Source organism: Epinephelus fuscoguttatus, linkage group LG11 (assembly GCF_011397635.1).
Source record: "Epinephelus fuscoguttatus linkage group LG11, E.fuscoguttatus.final_Chr_v1".
Taxonomy (NCBI): Eukaryota; Metazoa; Chordata; class Actinopteri; order Perciformes; family Serranidae; genus Epinephelus; species Epinephelus fuscoguttatus.
Genome location: NC_064762.1, coordinates 32,444,901 through 32,463,774, shown reverse-complemented (window position 1 = coordinate 32,463,774; position 18,874 = coordinate 32,444,901). Strand labels below are relative to the sequence as shown.

General features: G+C 39.4%; 1 protein-coding gene across 1 annotated transcript in view; it reads left to right on the top strand.

The window, feature by feature from the left end:
- LOC125897526 (interphotoreceptor matrix proteoglycan 2-like) overlaps positions 1 to 18,874 on the top strand; it is a 70,083-nt gene that overhangs the window by 16,431 nt on the left and 34,778 nt on the right. Inside the window, exons 3-9 of the mRNA XM_049590922.1 lie at positions 3,075 to 3,284; positions 6,640 to 6,806; positions 10,622 to 10,659; positions 11,062 to 11,108; positions 11,498 to 11,634; positions 15,893 to 16,042; positions 17,147 to 17,205. Coding sequence (XP_049446879.1) covers positions 3,075 to 3,284; positions 6,640 to 6,806; positions 10,622 to 10,659; positions 11,062 to 11,108; positions 11,498 to 11,634; positions 15,893 to 16,042; positions 17,147 to 17,205 — 808 coding nt within the window. The remainder of the gene's footprint in view (positions 1 to 3,074; positions 3,285 to 6,639; positions 6,807 to 10,621; positions 10,660 to 11,061; positions 11,109 to 11,497; positions 11,635 to 15,892; positions 16,043 to 17,146; positions 17,206 to 18,874) is intronic.

Below are 18,874 nucleotides of genomic sequence, written 5' to 3'. Positions count from 1 at the left end.
CGTATTTATGACGGGCCACGAATACGTGAAAACATGTCCACAATGCAAATGAAAACGGAAAGCGGATAATAGCACAGTTTAGTAGATTTATTGCCAGCTTGGTGACAGCTTGACAATTTGAATTACAGTGCGCTCCAGACTTATTTGTTAGAAAAAAAAGCCATAAACACGACAAAAGAGAAGGAGGTTATCACTTTTCTGTATAACAAAATCTAAAATGTCTCCGCATAATATTATAAATAAAACAAAACACCCTGCCTGTGACATTCACCTTCACTTTAAAGCATTTCTTATGTTTATTCTAAAAGCATCAATAAGCTGGCTGCACCCACGTTGACTAACACCGTCCTAAATATACCTGCTAGATTGTGTGATCAAATACATATACATACAGTACACTGTTGTTATGGTGCATGAATTTATTCCAAGCACCCTTCAAGTACAGTGAGTGCTTTTATTTTTAGTACGAGTGGGCATTGGAGGGAGAGCGAACCCCCGAACCCTGGCAAGTAGATATATAACGCTAAACTCCACTCTGCCCATGGCCACAAATAACACAAAACAGAGACATAGTGAAGGACACATAAAAGAGTTCAGTCATTTTAATGGCCTCAGTCTGGATGCAAGTGTTTTCAAGTGAAGTTAAAAACTGAGTTAAAATCAAGTAAATGATGTAAATTGAAGTCACACCAGTTTCCACTGAGACTGCTGTAAATGTATTAAACTTACTGCTTGTGGTTTTGCCAGTTTTCACCAGTGAACTTACTGTTTTAATCTTTTTTTAAAACTTATTTTATGTCCTTGTACATCTGAAGGGTATTGTGTTCTTCCAGAAGAAACTGCACGGTACAATAAACAAGGTACTCCCGCATAGAGATGTTGGAAAATACTTAAGATACGTCTCTGTTAATAAAAAAAAAAAGGAGAGAGAATGAGCTCCTGCTTGTGAGTCCTTCAAAGTTAATTAGAAATAAAGATCAAAAACATGTAGCCTTGTTTGAGAACAGTTTGTACAGCATATTATGATATGAGTGATTCAAGAAAATGTTTCTGGTATGTAGAATTTCTCGTCGGTCTGAATGAAATAAATGAGTTGTCCAGATGTGCCATGTAATTGACACAGTCTGCCTTTATCCACAAATTAATTAATTTGAAATATGGTACCAAAAATCGAGGTAATAAAATTGATAGCTGAAATATACTAATAACCTTTAAACTTAATGACCCAAATAAACTAATACAAAATGAATATTCTGTTCACCATATTCATTATCATGGTCTGCCAGTTTTTTTAAAAGGTTCAACCTTTTATATATTTATTTATTTTCTAATAGATTATATGATTTATTGACATAGTTTGGCAACTTATACAGCAGTGGTCCAGAAAGTTCAACATTCATTACAGGTGTCAGTTAAATCACTTCTCGTCGTCATCTCAATCAATCATGTTTTTAACCTCTACTGTAACTTCATAGCAAACCATTCCCTCATTGTCATTGTCGTGATACAGCACTTCTCTGATGACACTAATTATTTTCATATTGATCAATCTACCAGTTATTCACGTGATGAAATGATTAATCATTTTGCCTATTGAATGTCAGAAAATGACTGCAATAATGTCCCACAGCCCAAGATGACTTATTCAACTTACTTGTTTCATTTCATTTTTGTTTATTCCAAAACCACAAAACTTTTAGTTTATACTCAATTCAGCGCAATAGCACCTTGCATGCAAAGATGTAGCCCAAAGTACTTTACATAGCAAAATTGAAACAACATAAAATAAATGTATAAATAAAAATACAGACAATAACAATGAATAACATTTTGCAAGATTAAATGATACAACTATGAAGTACCTGGTGAAAAAGTATTGTGAAAACTGATGATTAAAACTTAAAAAGTAAGGCTAGAGCATTACTCCAAATTAAGAACCAGAATAAAATGAGAGATTCAAAGAGAGCTCGCTATTCTGATGTTCAGAGGAGGTGAGTTCCTGTGTGACAAAGAAAAAGCACCAAATCATAACTTTTGAAAAGCTTTAAGGAGCAGTGTTTGGTATTTCAGCTGGAAAAAGATTAAAATGTGTTTGGTGAATTGCGACAAAAGAAACACACAGAAAAAAGGGAAGTGCTGCAATCATTATAAAAGAAAAATATTACCTTGTTTTTTAATATTTAAAAATATTTAAAACCAAACAAAGACAAAAAACAAAGAGCCATTTACTTGGGGCTGGAAAAGTACCATTCATTTTTATTTTGGAACAATTAATTGATTTGTGTTTTGTCCACGAAATGTCAGAAGTTAATGTGAAATGGCCATCTCAGTTTCCAGGAGTGTGAAATTGTGATGTCTTGTTTTGTTCTAACAACAGTTCAAAACCTCAGAACTTTCAGTTTACAATTATATGAAGCAGGGAGAACAGAAAATCCTCACACTAGGGAAGCTGAAGGAAGTGTTTTGGCATTTTGCTTAAAAAAAAAAAAAAAGACTCAATCTGTTATCGACCCAGTTCTCAGCTCTACATATAAATGCACAACGCCTGCTCTGACCAGGATAATTCTTGTCAGAGTAAGGCTTGGTGACAGAAGTGATACCACGCTGTCATTTGGGGTCTGATTAAACTTGATAAATGCTGATTGCTGAAATAACTGTTTATTTAATGTAACATTTATTACATGCATCAAGAAAAACACATTACACAGGGCTGTAGCAGCTGGCTGGTAAATTTTTATGTATTGAAAGTGTAATTTTTACTCCTATTTTATTTGCTTTTGATCCAATGCTTTCAACACTGATTTTAGAACAAATGATATTCACCAAATACTTTTGTTTGAAGCTGTGCTTTGTACCAGAAGGGTGGGGTTTACACAGTAGATGGCATTGCCTAATTCCACAAAATGACACTGAATCTAATTTTAACTGTCTTCAATGTTGCCTACATTATTGTCCTTCTGTAGTAAACACAACCCATCTGTTGCTCTGAGTAAATGCCAAGGATTTGGATCAGACTAGGATCTGGTCTGTAGTGAGTCTGACCCTGAATCATTTCTTGTCTTTTTCTTATCCAGGGGGTGGCGTCACGCTAGACTCCCGGGCTGTTGGCTCCCTACGTTTGGCGGAGCTGCTGAAAATGTCCACGCAAACAGAAGGGTCAGGATTCGAAGTGGACAGACGTCGACCCAGGAGGTCTGTGTTTCTACACTCTGGAGTGAGAATCTGCCCCCAAGAGAGCATCAATGAAGTGCTCGCCAGCCATCAGGCGTATTACCAGCTCAGAGGTACTTGATTCAACAACCATCACCTGGACTTAATACAGTTACAGAGACATTTATGCCTGTTACCTGCCCAGTGTAACAGCTGTCTTTTACAGCCCCTAAGCACCAAACTCTTGCCTTGCTTAAGGGCATATCAGCAGTATTTTGTGATAATACAGACAGTTGTGCTCATCTTCTTTTATTTCCTGGGTTTTTCCAGGTTGTCTTGGTTACCAACAGCTGTCATAAATCTGCTCTCCTTGGGCTGACACCTCAGATTTTAAACAGGGACACGCAACATTTATTTAACTACAGTTTTCCAAAGCAAACATTAGGTTCTGATTGATTGATTTCTTACCTTATGCTTGGAAGATTTCCCTTGCTCAAGTGTTGTAGGATTAAGAAAATTAAGAAAGTTCAGTTTGATTTAGAGTTATTGCATTGTTGGTAATTGAGCTGCACAACAGAGACCAACTTGTAAAATTGCACTCAAGGACATCCAGACATCAAACATCCAACATTTAGAAATTCAAACCCTGGAGAAAAGAAAACAGAAAAGTTTTGTAATCCCTAGCATTACAAAGGTTTGACAGCTGACTCAAATATTGGAGCACTGGTGAATGCAAAAACAGTGACAGTTTTCAAAACATTCAAAATTATTTATGGCTCACAACTTTATCACCAGGTGATGAGAAGGCTGTCTACTGTTACAGAAATGCCTGAAAACCGACAGCTTGCTGGCAGGTTGGAAATTGATGTAAAAACTTACGAGCCTTTAAATAGGAGCACAAACTGAAGAATTGATTAACTGTCAAAACCACATTTATCCATCACATTTTCTAAAGCATTTACTACAATTTTGGACATTTCAGCCTCAGCTTGATAGTGAGTTAGTCAGTTAGTTTGACTTCAGTACAACAATATAAACAACATGAAATACGACTGTAATTAACCTGTGTTTCTCCCTAAATTTCGTGTCAGAAATTAGCATTTGACCAATGGAAATCCATGTTTGTTAATGACGTTATGAAACTGACAGCCAAAATATATGCAACATGGTTCCCAGCATGACACATCTGCTGCAGCATGCCCGCAACAGAGAGCATCCATTATAATCAGCTGAAGCTGCTACATTGACCCTGGAAGCTGTGCTTGCCTGCTTGTACAATGCACTCCTCAACATTTATTTAACGTAGCTGGTCTATTTATTTTTCTGTACGCAGGGCTCCACAGCCCACCAACAGGTAAATACTACATAAGATTGTGTAAAAATCGAGTACAATCTGTTTAAAAGTGATTAAAGTGAATACCTCATTGTGTCAGAGGCAGTGCGAAGCAGCAGAGCAACATTGTGTGTGTTTTTATATTTCACATTGAAATAAATCAAATCAATTCATACTGTAGTTAAAACGATCCAGTTAATTGATTCAGTACCAGTTTGTATAGACTACGTTTCCAAACCCTGCATAAATAACTGCATTAACATTTGGCAAAACTCAATACACACATTTTGAAGCTGGCAGCAACCACACGCTGCAATGACAGAGTCTGTACAGCAGGCAAAAAAACCTCAATCCGCTCTGCTTGCGTGACACATTGCGGCCGTACCCCATGTGTTTCGGCCGTGACAGTGAGTCAGAAGTTTGTTCTGCAGGGGTCCAGGGGATAAGACCCAGTTTGAATCCAGTCAGGGACGGTTGCTGTATCTCTCTCCAGCTTTTCTGCCCCCGCTCCACTGTGGCTATCTCATAAGGTCCTAGTCCAAGTCTTAACTGAATTATCTGCGTCATTGCAACAGGCTGAGGTGATCTGACAGAAATAAGAGAGACTTCTGTAACTTACAACAAAAATTTAGTTTCTCTTTTTATTTTATATGATGTATCAAACACATCGTCAGTCAATCAAACTCACCATCCTCCCATCACCTCATCATGATTGGGTGAAGCTCAAACTTTTTCCTTTGCCAAGAAACACTACAAGTAAAATACCACATTTACTGCTTGAGCTTTGACCATGGATAACCAGATGTGTGACAAGAACACAAAATAGAACACAAAGAAGTGTAAGATTTCATCTTGGACTCTGCGTATATTGTCACTATCATGCACACAAAGTTTTGACAAGAAAATGAAATGATAGGCCAAACCAAATTCTATTTACAATGCAGCTCTGTCACCATGTGACTAAAATGGCTAAAATCTGCTGTTTAAAATGTTGGGGGCAAATATGTAGCCCACATCAGAGTACAGTAGAAACAGGTGACGGTGAGGAAGAGAGCGGAAGGAAATGATGTGTGACAGAGGTGCTAGACCGGGTCTGACCTCAGGATGTTGTAGGTACATGATCAACACTGGAGCCAGCTGACCCATCAGTGTGACCACTCGGGAGTGATGAAGTGAGCCGTGGACTCATTCACCTCCTCCACACAAGTTGTCTCTTACAAGTCTATTTCTGTCAAAACTCTCCAACGCAGAAAAGTGACGAGCTGTGTGGTTTCAACTGTCTGGAGTTTATTTTTCACCACAGAAACAAAACCTTTACATCTGACACTGCTTTCTGACTCTGCATATACACAGTATTTATGAATCACAGGGCTGTTTCACATGGTGTTAATGTCCCTTATTGGATTGAAGTTTGCTCTGTGTTGCAAATGTCAGAGAGAGTTCTCATCTGCGGGATGATAAAACAAACTTTGACAGCTTAATTCTGTTCTGCACATTAGCTTTTTATCTCCACTGATATGTGTATATGCAAATAGCTTTTTCTTCTTCTCATCTATTGTCTTCTTTTATCTTTCTCTTTCTTTAATCATCCTATTTTTTTCTTTTATCTTTGTCTAAAATGGACTTTAAAGCAAGAATAAAGTGATACTGATCAATTGATTGAGAGTAGATTGGCCCCAAACCAGACAGTTATTCAAATGGTAAGATGATATAATGATTTATGTGTTTACTGTAGCAGGTATCGCCTTCTAATGCAGCACGTCATGTTACCGGCTTCATTGTATATCATGTATCATAGTCATAGTTACATTCTGTAGGACTGTAGGGATTCTTATAAATAAACTGCATTTGGAAATACTGAAGGTTGAGATAAACATGCAAAAACCACAACACTTTCCCCAGAACAAAAATATTGGCAACTTATAAAGATATCCAGCTAACAAACAAACAAAATTTGACAGTCAGATCTCAGTTGGAAATAGTGTTCAGAAACACTGAGCCAGCTATCAGGCACCAAACTGGAATCTGTCTCATTTCTGACACTTATATTTGCAGTGCAGAACAGACTGTTACTGTGTAGAGGAGCTTCTCGCAACAGTGTGTTTAGTGCTGAAAGTCGAAGAGGCTGTGCTGTGTTTATGTGTTTGTTTGGTCAGTTTGTCAGGAGGCTGTGTGGGAGGCGTTCAGGATCTTCTTCGACAGGATCCCGGGGACGACGGAGTACCAGAAATGGGTTCACACGTGTCAACACGAGTCGCTGTGCATCTCCGACCTCGCCAAAAACTTCAGCAGCTCCGAGGAGCACATGAGCATGATTCACAGGGTAAGAGAACCACGGCGGGCTTACAGAGCAGTCTGCTTGCCACATCACAACCTATCAGCTGTCAACACTCTCTCTGCAGACATGCAGTACATTTAGACATTTTACCAGGGATGTGAGATTACCAAGCGTCCTGCAAATATGTACATCAATAACAAATAGAATTTTTTTTATACAACTTGAGAACATTTATAGCTGACTTTTTTTCATCTTTTTTGCACACCCCTTTAAACTAAAGGAAACTTGAGGACATTTACATAAGAGTGGAGATTGTGTGACCTGCAAGAATCAAACTTGTTGTCAGACAGGGATTGCTAAATTTCAGTTTGTTGACCAGCACTTGTGTTTTTAATCATCTTTCATCAATACTGTCTGTCCTGCCTGTTGGGCTGCTACGTGGCCTCGTTTAATGGCAAATAGGCAGGAAACATTTACACTCAGTGGCCACTTTATTAGGTACAGGTGAACACAAATATCTAATCAGCCCCACAAAGGCGGCATGGTGGTGCAGTGGTTAGCATCGACATGAGACAATATTATCTGCCCCTTTTACACATTGGATTACAGAAGAATCTGTTTCTTTTTTGCTTCAGGCCATAAAAGATAAAAACAGCACATAAATAATGTAAATAACTGTAACTGCTTAAGTGCAGTAAGTTTCTTTATGCTGATTCTATGAACACACATTTTCATTTAACCCTAGCCATCATCTTTTTCATAAAACTTAAGGGTTATCTGGCTTAAAGCCCCGAAGGCAAACTTTACAACGGTGTAAAATTCAGCTCAATAAAAATTGTAACAGTTCATAGACATGTCAATTGTTTTTTTTTAGTCACCCACTATAAGCTCAAGCATGTTTACATTGCATAAATTAGCCTAGCAGCTAAAGGACATTCCTCAACTCATAACTTAACAAATATGTACAGGGTCTGGCGTTAAGGTTTTTTTCCTACTTGCCCTGCCGGTACTACTACTACTACTAAGTACTTCTCAAATCTACTTGCCCCATCTAAATTCTTATTTGCCCTGCCTAAGAGGTTCTTTTTCTGGCTGTGTGGTGCATATTTTCGCTCATGACTTATATCTTATGTCAGCAGAAACGCTCAGCCAATGGAGGCAGCAGCACATAAAAAAGCAGCACACTGCAACTGGCCCCTCCAAGGACAGAAACAGGAGAGGAAATATATGATTACAGGCCTGGAATTAAGAAATTTTTAGGGCTAAGCCACTTTGGCCTTTGATAAATACAAATTTATTGGGGCACCAAGGCCAAAACCAATGGCGCGATAACAATATGTGCTAATTACATTGAATGAAGACAAAACAATATGTGTTGAAAAACAGTATTGAGTTTATTAAAACTGGGTGTGCATGACTGGGGATATATCTCGTTTCTTGTTGTTTTGATTCATGTCCCTTATTTTTTAAGTCTTTGACATCTCTTTATTCTTTTGTTATCTCCTAGTTATTAAGAAATTATTATTAGAAGAAGATTATTTACTGTCCTTTCTCAGCACATTACATACACTGAAACGAAATCTGACCTCTGCATTTGACCCATCCTACTGTATACACTGGGAGCAGTGGGCAGCCGCAGTGCAGCGTCCGGGGACCAACTCCAGTTCTTTTGCCAATGCCAGTGGTCAGGGTCACTGACCACCTAACATAGCCTACATATCTTTAATTATATAATTATTTATATGTCTCTATGTACATTTTTACAGAATTAATACATATAACGTATTATATGTATTAATTCTCCCCAGGATCTTGTGTGTTCTTTAATGTCTGTTCAGTTTATTAAAAGAAAAAAACGTTTTGGTGAACCCTGCAGCAAAACGAACCCTCTTCCTCAGAGAGGATCTTTGCCTCCCAGTTTGTTCCTGGCGACAGAGCAGAGTGAACCATCTTTCTTCTCAGAGGATCTTTGTCCCATGAGATCAGGCAGTATGCTCTCCTAAAACAACTTTTGCTGGCGATTTGACAGTCACTAGAAGCACATTATGACCCTTTGTAAAAGTTTCTGTGTGGTACCTGTGTTGTACATGAGCTAATGTTAGTGGTTAAGGACTGAGAGGCTGTCCGGTATGTGTGTGTGTGTCCAAGTCGGTGCTGCTTGCCCGATCGGGCATGTCTGCACAGGGTCTGCTGGCCCGCCGGCTATTTTTACTTGCCCTGGGCATTCGGGCAACCGTTAATGTCGGACCCTGATGTGCTGTTTATACTTTTTCTTACTCACCATTGGTTTAAGTCACTGCATCTCCCGACAGAACAGCAGGTTTAAATTTCAGCTTGCATGCAAGTTTTTTCAACATTGTTAAAACAGAGTTGCTAATGTTGCTATAGTGAGAAGTTAGCAGAATAAGATGCCGGTCCAGGCAGGTAACATTACATGGTGTTTTATCTCCATTTTTCCAGTAGGTGTGAATGTGAGCATAAGTGGTTGTCTTTCTTTATGTGTCAGCCCTAGTCGGATGACCTGTCTTGCCCATAATGTCAGCTGGGGGCAGCTCCAGCCCCCTGCAACCTTGAACAGAATAAGCAGCTACAGAAAATGAATGAATGAATGAATAATCAGCCACGTGGCAGCAAATCAGTGCTTAAAATGAATGAAAAGGTTTAGTTGTTGTTTGGACAAAATATCTGAATGGGGAAGAAATGTGACCTAAGTGACTTTGAGTGTTAGTGGTTTGAGTGTCTCAGATACTACTGACCTTCTGGTATTTTCACCACAACTTTTCGTAAAGTTTACAGAGAACAGTGTGGAAAAATAAACACCCAGTGGGTGAAAACACCTTTTTAATGAGATGGATCAGAGGAGAATGGCCAGACTGGTTCAAGCTGACAGGAAGGCCACAGGAACTCAAATGACCAGACATTACGACAGTGCTCTGCAGAAGACCACCTCTGATCACATAACATGTGGAACTTTGAAGTAGACAAACTGGAAGACCACACAGTACAAGACAGAAGACGATATAGAAAACTTTGCCTGGTCTGAGAAGTCTTTATTTCTACTGTGACAAATATGTATTTGATAGGTATGTGATAGTGTTGGGGATGTTTTCTTGGCACACATTAGGCCTCTTAATTAAACATGAGCATGGTGTAAATGCCACAGTGTACCTGAATATTGTTGCTAACCATGTGCATCCCTTATGGCCACAGATATAGAGAAGAAATTCTGAGGAATATTTTCAGCTCCTTGTTGAATCCATGACATCAAAAATTTAGGCTGTTTAGGGGGCAGTATTACAAAGGTCTAGCCATAAATTATTAATATACTGGACATTGTTGTCAGGTATAAAACAAGACTGTCTGCATGCTAGAGAAAAATAAATACATTGTGGGATTTGGTTGAACTGATCCTTTAAAAAAAACTCAGATTTTTTTTTCTCATTAACATTCACACTCATTTTTAAATGTGCACTGTGAAGATTTAATGGGTTTTTATGGCCTGAAGGGTTGTAAAACTCCCTCAAGACCTCAGAGATGGCTGCAGCGGATTTTTTTTAAACCACGACACACAGCAAGCACTTTGCACATAATTGCATTTACAGCAACTCAAGTCCAGGGTTAAAGGAGAAAAAAAGAAAACACAAGTGAACAAATGAGTTAATCAGGTGTTCAATCAGTCATCAATCTAAAAACAAATGGCTACCAGCGAGAGCAGCAGCAGCAGTCACTGACACATGACATCATTATCACAAACAAGATAATCATGTGGACAATTATTGCCTAAGTGTTAAAATGTGTAGAGTGACAGTTTGTTTGTGTCTGACACATGCGTAAATTATTGTTCTCTGCTTTGTTTACAGAGGATGAGCAGGATGAGAGACAGGCGGCCTCCATCACGGTAGGGGTGACAGATAATCACGTCATCAGTCAGTGACTCTCTGTCTACATGCATATAGATAATGTGAACATGACGCTGAGCTGCTGTTGCTGTGACATTTTTGAACATGCTGAGAGCTGATGGTAGAAAGATGACAGGAAATGAGGGGAAAGAGAGAGGGGAGAGGACACATGCAACAATAACCTCAAACCCTGTAAGACGGGTAGCCCAGTCAAACATTATTTAATTTATAGAGCCTTTAAAAAGTTTTTACAAGTGACTGACAGTTATTGGGAAAATAGAAATAACATGCACAAAGCCGGAAGATCTCAAGGGTCCAAAGTGTCACATTCAGAATAACGTGAATGTGTTTCATGAATACTGAAATTAGTGATCTTATGATACTTTTGTTTCCTTCTCCAGAAGAGTAGTGACTCCGGCACCGACGCAGAGGATCCCCGAGAAAGCAGGTATTATTATTATCTGATAATGTTCTTATTGAATTGTCATTATCTGCTGCTGTTGGACATAGTATGGGTGCTGTAATGACATTTCCGTCCTTGTACCATGAAGTGTGAAATGTATATTGATTTTGTGTTTACTACTACATGACCGTGCTTTATATAGAACGCGGGCCGGTATAAAGTTATTATTGCATGTAAGTTCAGTCTTGTCCTTGTGTTATGTTTCTCACAATGAACTGTGAGACTGTAAGTCCTTGACGTGACTCTTATTAACTTTAAATGGATCCAGTGCATCCTGACATATGAGATATGAGAATATACTCTTCAGACAGCTGGACTCACAGTATCCCTGTTCATGTACTCGGTGATTAAAAGTCACTCTAATGTTGCCTCAGGTGCAGAGGTTCAGACTATCGCCCCATCAGTGGCCACAACGGTTACAGTGAGCACCACCACTGTCCTCCTCAGCCCTGTGAGTGCCTCTCCAAGCCCCGGCCTCGAGCAGACCCAGCCAGCCGAGGAGGTCGAGGAGGTACCAGCAAGCACTTACATTTACATTTTAGGTATTTAGTTGACGCTCTTATCTACAGCAACAAGTCAAAGGAGGCAGGAGCTCAAGGAGGTTTTTGACAGGGCACTGTAACTCCTGTGAGGGCTGGAAATGTCACACTCAAGTACAAGCACTTCCTCTTCTGAAATTAAACATCAGTAGAGGTTAAATGAATGATGTAAAGTTTATTTTAGTAAAAGTGAATTACAATCCATGGCCTCTCAGCCTAAGATATATATTATTTAAAAATATTTTAGCCCATTAACCACAAATAATTTTTACTTGACATGACTGTTGACCATTTTCCCAGTTGCACTAATCTACTGTCCACACGTGAGCAGCTCCACAGGAGCAGTTAAGTGGATTATGTGCCTTGCTCAAAGACACAGTGATGGTATGTGTGGACCAGACAGAGATTTTCATCCACTTACCTTTTTGTGGATTTTCTCAGCTTATCGTCATCCCTAAGAAGTGGTTTTCTGCTCAGAAAGCTGCTGTGTTTAGACTGTAACCTTAGCATTCAAGAAGAGCAACACAGACTTTTATTTTGTTTCTTCACTACGGGATGGCTTTGTTTGTTTTACAACTATGTAACCGGAAATCACATACACTTCCTTTACATTCATACTAGCCACATTCCTAAGCTTAAATTTTTAGATTTAGTTTCAAACTTTCTGGCAGCCATTGCTTTTAGTTCTGTAAGTATGCTTAAGAATTTCTCCAAAAAAAAAAAAAAAAAGGTTTTCTGTTTTTCTTTGTCATGAATGACATGAAATTGAGTATCTCTAGGTTTTAGACTGTAGGTCTTTTAGTTAGGTTGTTACTGTGGTCTTTGAGAAACTGTGAATGATTTTACAGTTTTAAGACACTTTAACTAGTTGAACTGAGAAAATAACCAGCAGATTAATGGATAATGAAAATAATTGTTAGCTACAACCCCCCTCTTCGCAGTGTTTAATCAGAGCAGCACGTTATCATGTTGGGGACAAAGATGCCTTCAGAGTTTTTAAAAATTAGGGAGAATAGAAACAGACACATTCCTGCTCTGCAGGTGAGACATCAGGCTGGAGTTTGTTTGATAATCACAGGATACATTTTACCTAACAGAGCATGCTTTTCTACCACTGTAGATTACTGAGCTAAAGCAGTAAAGTTCGTTTTTTTTTGGCAAATTAACAGAAACCAGTGTCTACCTGGAAGTCAGGAAATGCCAAAAAATGTAACAATAGTAACTTTGGAAAGCAAACTTTGTAATAACCTTTAAAAAAAAGTGGAAGTAAACAAAAAAGTTGTCCAGGTAAAACAACTGTACTTGGCCTTCATACCTCTATCTGAGGGATTGATCATGTGACCTTCCCCACACAGGATGGGGTCTGTGCAGTTTGTTCTCTAGCCTCACCAACAGCTTTCTAACAGTGAGGACAGTTTGCCTGCTGCAGGTAACAAGGATGCCCAGCTGGAGCTGTTTCTGCTCTAAAGTTTAGTCCAGGCTTTTCCTGTGTGTTTGTTCCAGCTGCAGATGGTTGCAGCAGTGCATTACATCCTTCCACAGATAATTACTGTTTTCGCCTGACTGTGAATGATTGGGTTTGTACAGGAGGAGTTGATTTTAGTTCTTACAGAACAGGTAAAAAGCCTCACCTTAGTTTTGACATTGAATTCCTCTAAAGATGTTCCAGATGCAGTTTGGTGAAAACACTGTCATTTTGTCAAACAGGACTGAAATCTCTGACTGTCCTCTGGAATTACCTGAATAATTTCCCTCACTCACTCTATAAGAGCACGTTATTACTCTTTTCACCCCATACATCTCATTCTTGAGCCAAACTGAAAACTGTATATTGAATATGACGCTGAGGAGTCATGATTCACACCCTGACTGACATTTCTATCTATATGTGCTATGAGGTGCACCCAGGAGTCCTTTCAGGACATTTTAGACATCTTAGTGTCCTGATGATGAGGTGGAAAGAACATTTCCTACTACTGCTATTAACTACTTTTCCTTTGAACAGTTTTACTGTATTTTAATTGTGGGAGACTTTTTCATCTATTATATATCAGAGGGAAACATTGTTGTGCTATTTTTACTGCACTACTTTTATTTGATGACTGGAGTTATTGGTTATTTTGCTAATACATTTTTAAAACTCCACACAAGCAATGAAATCATCAAATATTACTAACATCTTTTTTTTCTACCTTGAGGATTCCTACGGTCATGAAAAAAACTGTTTTCCATGCCTGGAAATGGTTTAGAAATGTTTTAAACATACATTGTTCTGGCTATTGTTCAAAATATGTTCATACAAATCCCAAACTATTTCTAACATTACATGTAATACATTCCTTGTATTGCTAATTCTAAAATTTAGTGCTGTGCTGAGTGACCAGTTGTAGCCATAGACCTGACTGTCATTGGGTCATTGCCAAGGCCATGCCCCCTTTTGAGGGAAAGAAACATGTTGTTACATAAGGACAGACAAAAGAAAATGCCTAAAAGCTGCAGTTTAGAGGGGTGACTAAGGGTCTCACACTGAGATTTGAGGCACATGAGATTTATGAATATTCACTATCAGTATGGTAAATCACTAAATGATGCCAGCGACAGTCATTACTGATGGATAAATATCTTTTGTTGGAGTCTGCTGCACCTACATGTGTTGGTCTGGGCTGTTGACATATGAAGGTAGCTAGCCACAGGAATGTCGAATTAATGAATAAAGTTTGCAAGCATGACAGTTTGCTTATCCCTAAACGCCTGGAAAGTATGTGTTTAATGTATGACTGTATTTCTATATAGGTCCAACCAATTTTAACCTATTGATATATCTGGGAAATTGGGTAAAACTCATATCGCAGCGGTGCCTGGACAGCGTGACGTGTGTGGTTGTGCTGCTGCCGTGGTCCTGCCAGATGCCTCCTGCTGCTGCTGCCATCATTAGTCATACTTCTACTGTCATTATACACATATGACTATTGTCACACATGTATACTGCCAGATATTAATACATACTTTCAACATATTGTACCACAGTAGCCAGAAGTATAACTATAATATTATTACTTTCAATAATGTTGTTGTAAGCTACTGTCATTACCTGCATCTCTCTCTCTCTCTGTCTCTCTGTCTCTCTCTCTCTCTCTCTCTCTCTCTTTCTGTCTCATTGTGTCATACGGATTACTGTTAATTTATTATGCTGATCTGTTCTGTACGACATCTATTGCACGTCTGTCCGTCCTGGAAGAGGGATCCCTCCTCAGTTGCTCTTCCTGAGGTTTCTACCGTTTTTTTTCCCCGTTAAAGGGGGTTTTTTGGGGAGTTTTTCCTTATCCGCTGCGAGGGTCATAAGGACAGAGGGATGTCGTATGCTGTAAAGCCCTGTGAGGCAAATTGTGATTTGTGATATTGGGCTGTATAAATAAAATTGATTAATTGATTGATTGATTAAAATATTGTGGAAAAGTTATAGAAAGTTTTGAAAGTTCATTAGTAAAAATGCGTGGGAACCCTGTAGCTTTCTTTTCTTCCTTTTTTCCCATTTTTTCCCTTAGTCCTTTTTTCTGGTTCTTTCTGACTGTCCTTTCCTCTTTCTTTGACAAACTCAGGTATCCTTGTCAACTCCATTGGCTTCCAGTGGAATTTCAAAAACTGACTGTTTTTGTTTCAGAAAGAGACATGATTGCCAAGTAAATGACAGATCATGCTGTGATTTGTGTTTACGCTGCATTTAATCCACAAATGTCTGCAAGTAGAGTTTTGCTTTCTTTTTGTTTGATTAGAAACCATTAACCACCAAAAAAAAAGAAGCAAAACTAAACATTTTCTTTTGTCTGCTTTTAAATTTGATAGATTTTGGTGCTGATCTACTTTCACTTAATATATTAATATATTTTTATATTAACAATTTATCAAATGACAGTGTGAAAATAATATAGCAATGTGAAAGAGGTTGTTCATATTGATGCACCTGTGGAACATTTTCACCTGAGTTGGCAGCTCCACTCAAGAACTTTGAAAGTGACATCAGTAAACATATACACAGTAAACATACAGTGCCTTTACCAACTTGGCCTGTCTTTGATTGCCTTTTACCAAAAAGACAAGGCTAAATCTGATTTGCCGTGTTCTAAAGTCAACACAACGCATTTCCATAAGTGAAATTTGTTTTTCACAGACCAGATCACTTTCTTCTTTCCATTGTTTCCTCGACATTGACTCGTGTTTATTTTCCTGAAGGACTTAGAGCTTCCTAACGTGGTCCCTGAGAGTCCAGTGCAGCAGATTGTGGAGTTCACTATTGACCTGGTGGATCCGGGTTACAGAGAGCTGCTGGACGATCCAGACTCCCCTCAATACATCGACCTGGCTCACCACCTGCAGGACCAGGTAGGACTCTTGTACTCTTTCTCTTATTCCATGGTCTGGACATGTTTACATCTAATCTAGCCTCATCTGTCTTTTATCAAGGCTTTATGTACAAACTCTAATAACACTATTTTGGAAGTGTTTGAGGTCCATACAAGGTGATTGGAAGAAAAGTAACCACCTGTTCAAGTCAAAATTTGAAGCAGAATCGATCGTTAAAAACATTGAGATAGATCACAGGTGGTGGTGACACAGCTGCAGAAAGAAATAAAATCTTAGAAAACATTCCAAACAACAGTTTAATTAGTAGTGGCATTTAAAAGTGACAGATTAATTCAAGTTTGTCATGTATTGTACAAAACAATAAAAAGTACGTAGGTTGTAAAATATGCATCTACTTCTAAAGTTTATATATAGCACATACTGTAAAGAGGTAGTATAGAAGAGATGATATGAAACATAACTGCCAGGTTATCATACAGTAACTTGTACAGGTCAAAACAGCAGTATTAACAGTATTTTCCTCCCTCTTCTGTGTAATGTTAGGAGCATTGTCTTCTGTCAGCTCCCTTCTTTCCACCATGTCAGTCACCACCTGCCTCAGTCCACATGAGTCTCTTCACTCTGTCCTGATAGTAAAGAAGCTTACACCAGCAGGCCATAAGGTCAGGGCCAGAGAAAGGGACGAGATTACCCACAATCCACTCTTTCTGCCAGTGTTTCTTTTTTTTTCATGCTCCTAAAACAGAAGAGTTCTGTTGAGAAGTGAAGTCCTTCAATGTTTTTTCCTCACTGAAAGACTGTTAAGAAAAGCATTGTGGTCATTTAGAGTTGCACGCGATTCACAGCAGGATGTTACCTGACAGAGCCTGTAAAGACGATTATGTCATAAGAGTGTCCAGGTGCTTAACTGTCCCAAAGATAGATATCAATGAGGGTTTCCCATTCATACAGTCCCTTTTTCCCCCTACAACATATTGGCACCCTGCCAAGTTATTAAAACAAGCACCTGTTTGACAGCTCAGAGTTAAGTACATTGGCCTCTGCAGAGGGAGGGCGATGGTGATGAGAAGCATCTTGACTGATAGTTTAGGTATTAATAAAACGTACTTTTTCTTATTACAGATGCAGCATGTTTTTGACAAACTTCCAGGATTTAAAGCCATCCATGTGCTGGGAATCAGGTAAGTCCTGAGCATGAAACATACATCGGAGCATTAGACTTTCTGAGTGAGCTGATGAGAACAGGGATGCATGGTTTAATGCGTAATCAAATCTTCACTGTGGCCACCGTGGCGGCGAGACATTCCACTGAGCCCCGATAATTTCATTAGGTTTTAAATGAGCAGATCGTTTGGCGCGGACAGCCCTTTGAATAGATGAGAGGCTGGTTGTCATTGGGATTATTCCCAAACTCCACTGCCACAAGTCATTTACAGAGGAAACACTGCAGTGTTGTCATATTTTACTGGTGTTAGTTGCTCCTGACACAAACAGATCAACACATTCCTCATAGATATAGTTTTCTAAATAATAAATACAGAAGCATTGGTTGAAGATGGGGGAAGTTAAAAGTTTGTGTCAGACAAACTTTTTTTATTTCTGGTATCTCAGAACAATTAATATGATTTTCAAAAGAGTTCTCGAATCTTAAGTGGCGAAAATGTAAAGGCTGTGATTATTTAATCACTCTAATGGTAAGTATTGAGTCTAGACAATAGCAATTACTTAACGTGACCGATTTCTGTTTTTATATTTTTGTCTGTGCCTCTCTCACTGGGTTCAGTAGGTTCAGGCCTTTTCAGGCTTTTTAGAATAAGAATTAAGAAGATAATAGTCAGAATCTGATAGTGGTTGTTGGTTTCGCTTATGTCATCAGGAAAGTTGATTTGATGTATCCAAAGACCAGTTTTTATTTAGGTAACTATTGGTTGAACTGGCCTGGCTCCAAACTTCTGAATCAATGCCTACATCAAATAGATCTGGTTCGGTGCTTGCTAACATCTACACCAGTCAGCCAAAACATTCAAACCACTGGCGCAGTAAACAACATTGGTCATCTTGTTACAATGCAATGTTCTGTTGGGAAACCTTGGGCTCTGATATTCACGTGGATGCCACCTGACACACTCCACCCATCTAAACACCAGTGCAGACCAGGTACCCCCCCCCCCCATGGCAATGGCACTCCTCAGTAACAGTGGCCCCCCAACAGGACAGTACGCCACGCCACACCACAAAAACTGCTCAGGAATTGTCTGAGGAACGAGACAAAGAGCTCAAGGCATCGAGCTGGCCTCCAAACTCCCCAGATCCCCATCTGATCAAACATCTTGGGGACATGCCTGTACCCCACCTCACACCCCAAAGGACACCCTCCAGACGTCTCGTGTCCATGCCTTAACAGGTGAGAGCCAAGTCCGGTCCAAGGAGCACCCACAGTGGATCGGGGGTACCTGTGGGGCAACAGCACGTCCCTCAAATGTTCGATCAGATTGGGATCTAGGGTATTTGAAGGCCAAGTTAAGGCCTTGAGCTCTTTGTCCCATACATTGGGTCATTCTCGAGCAGATTTTGTAGTGTGTTGTGCAGACCTGCCGGGGGGGGGGGGGGGTCATTCTCGAGCAGATTTTGTAGTGTGGTGTGCAGACCTGCGGGGGGGGGCAACAACCTTCTACCAGTGCTGTTGCTGTGAGGGTTTTTACTTGGTCTGCAAGAGTGTTTGGGTGGGTGAAGCACATCAAGTAGCATCCGCATGAATGCCAGGCCCAGAGGTTTCCCAGCAGAACATTTCACTGTAACAAGATGATCAATGTTATTCACTTCACCTGCCAGTGGTTTTAATGTTTTGGC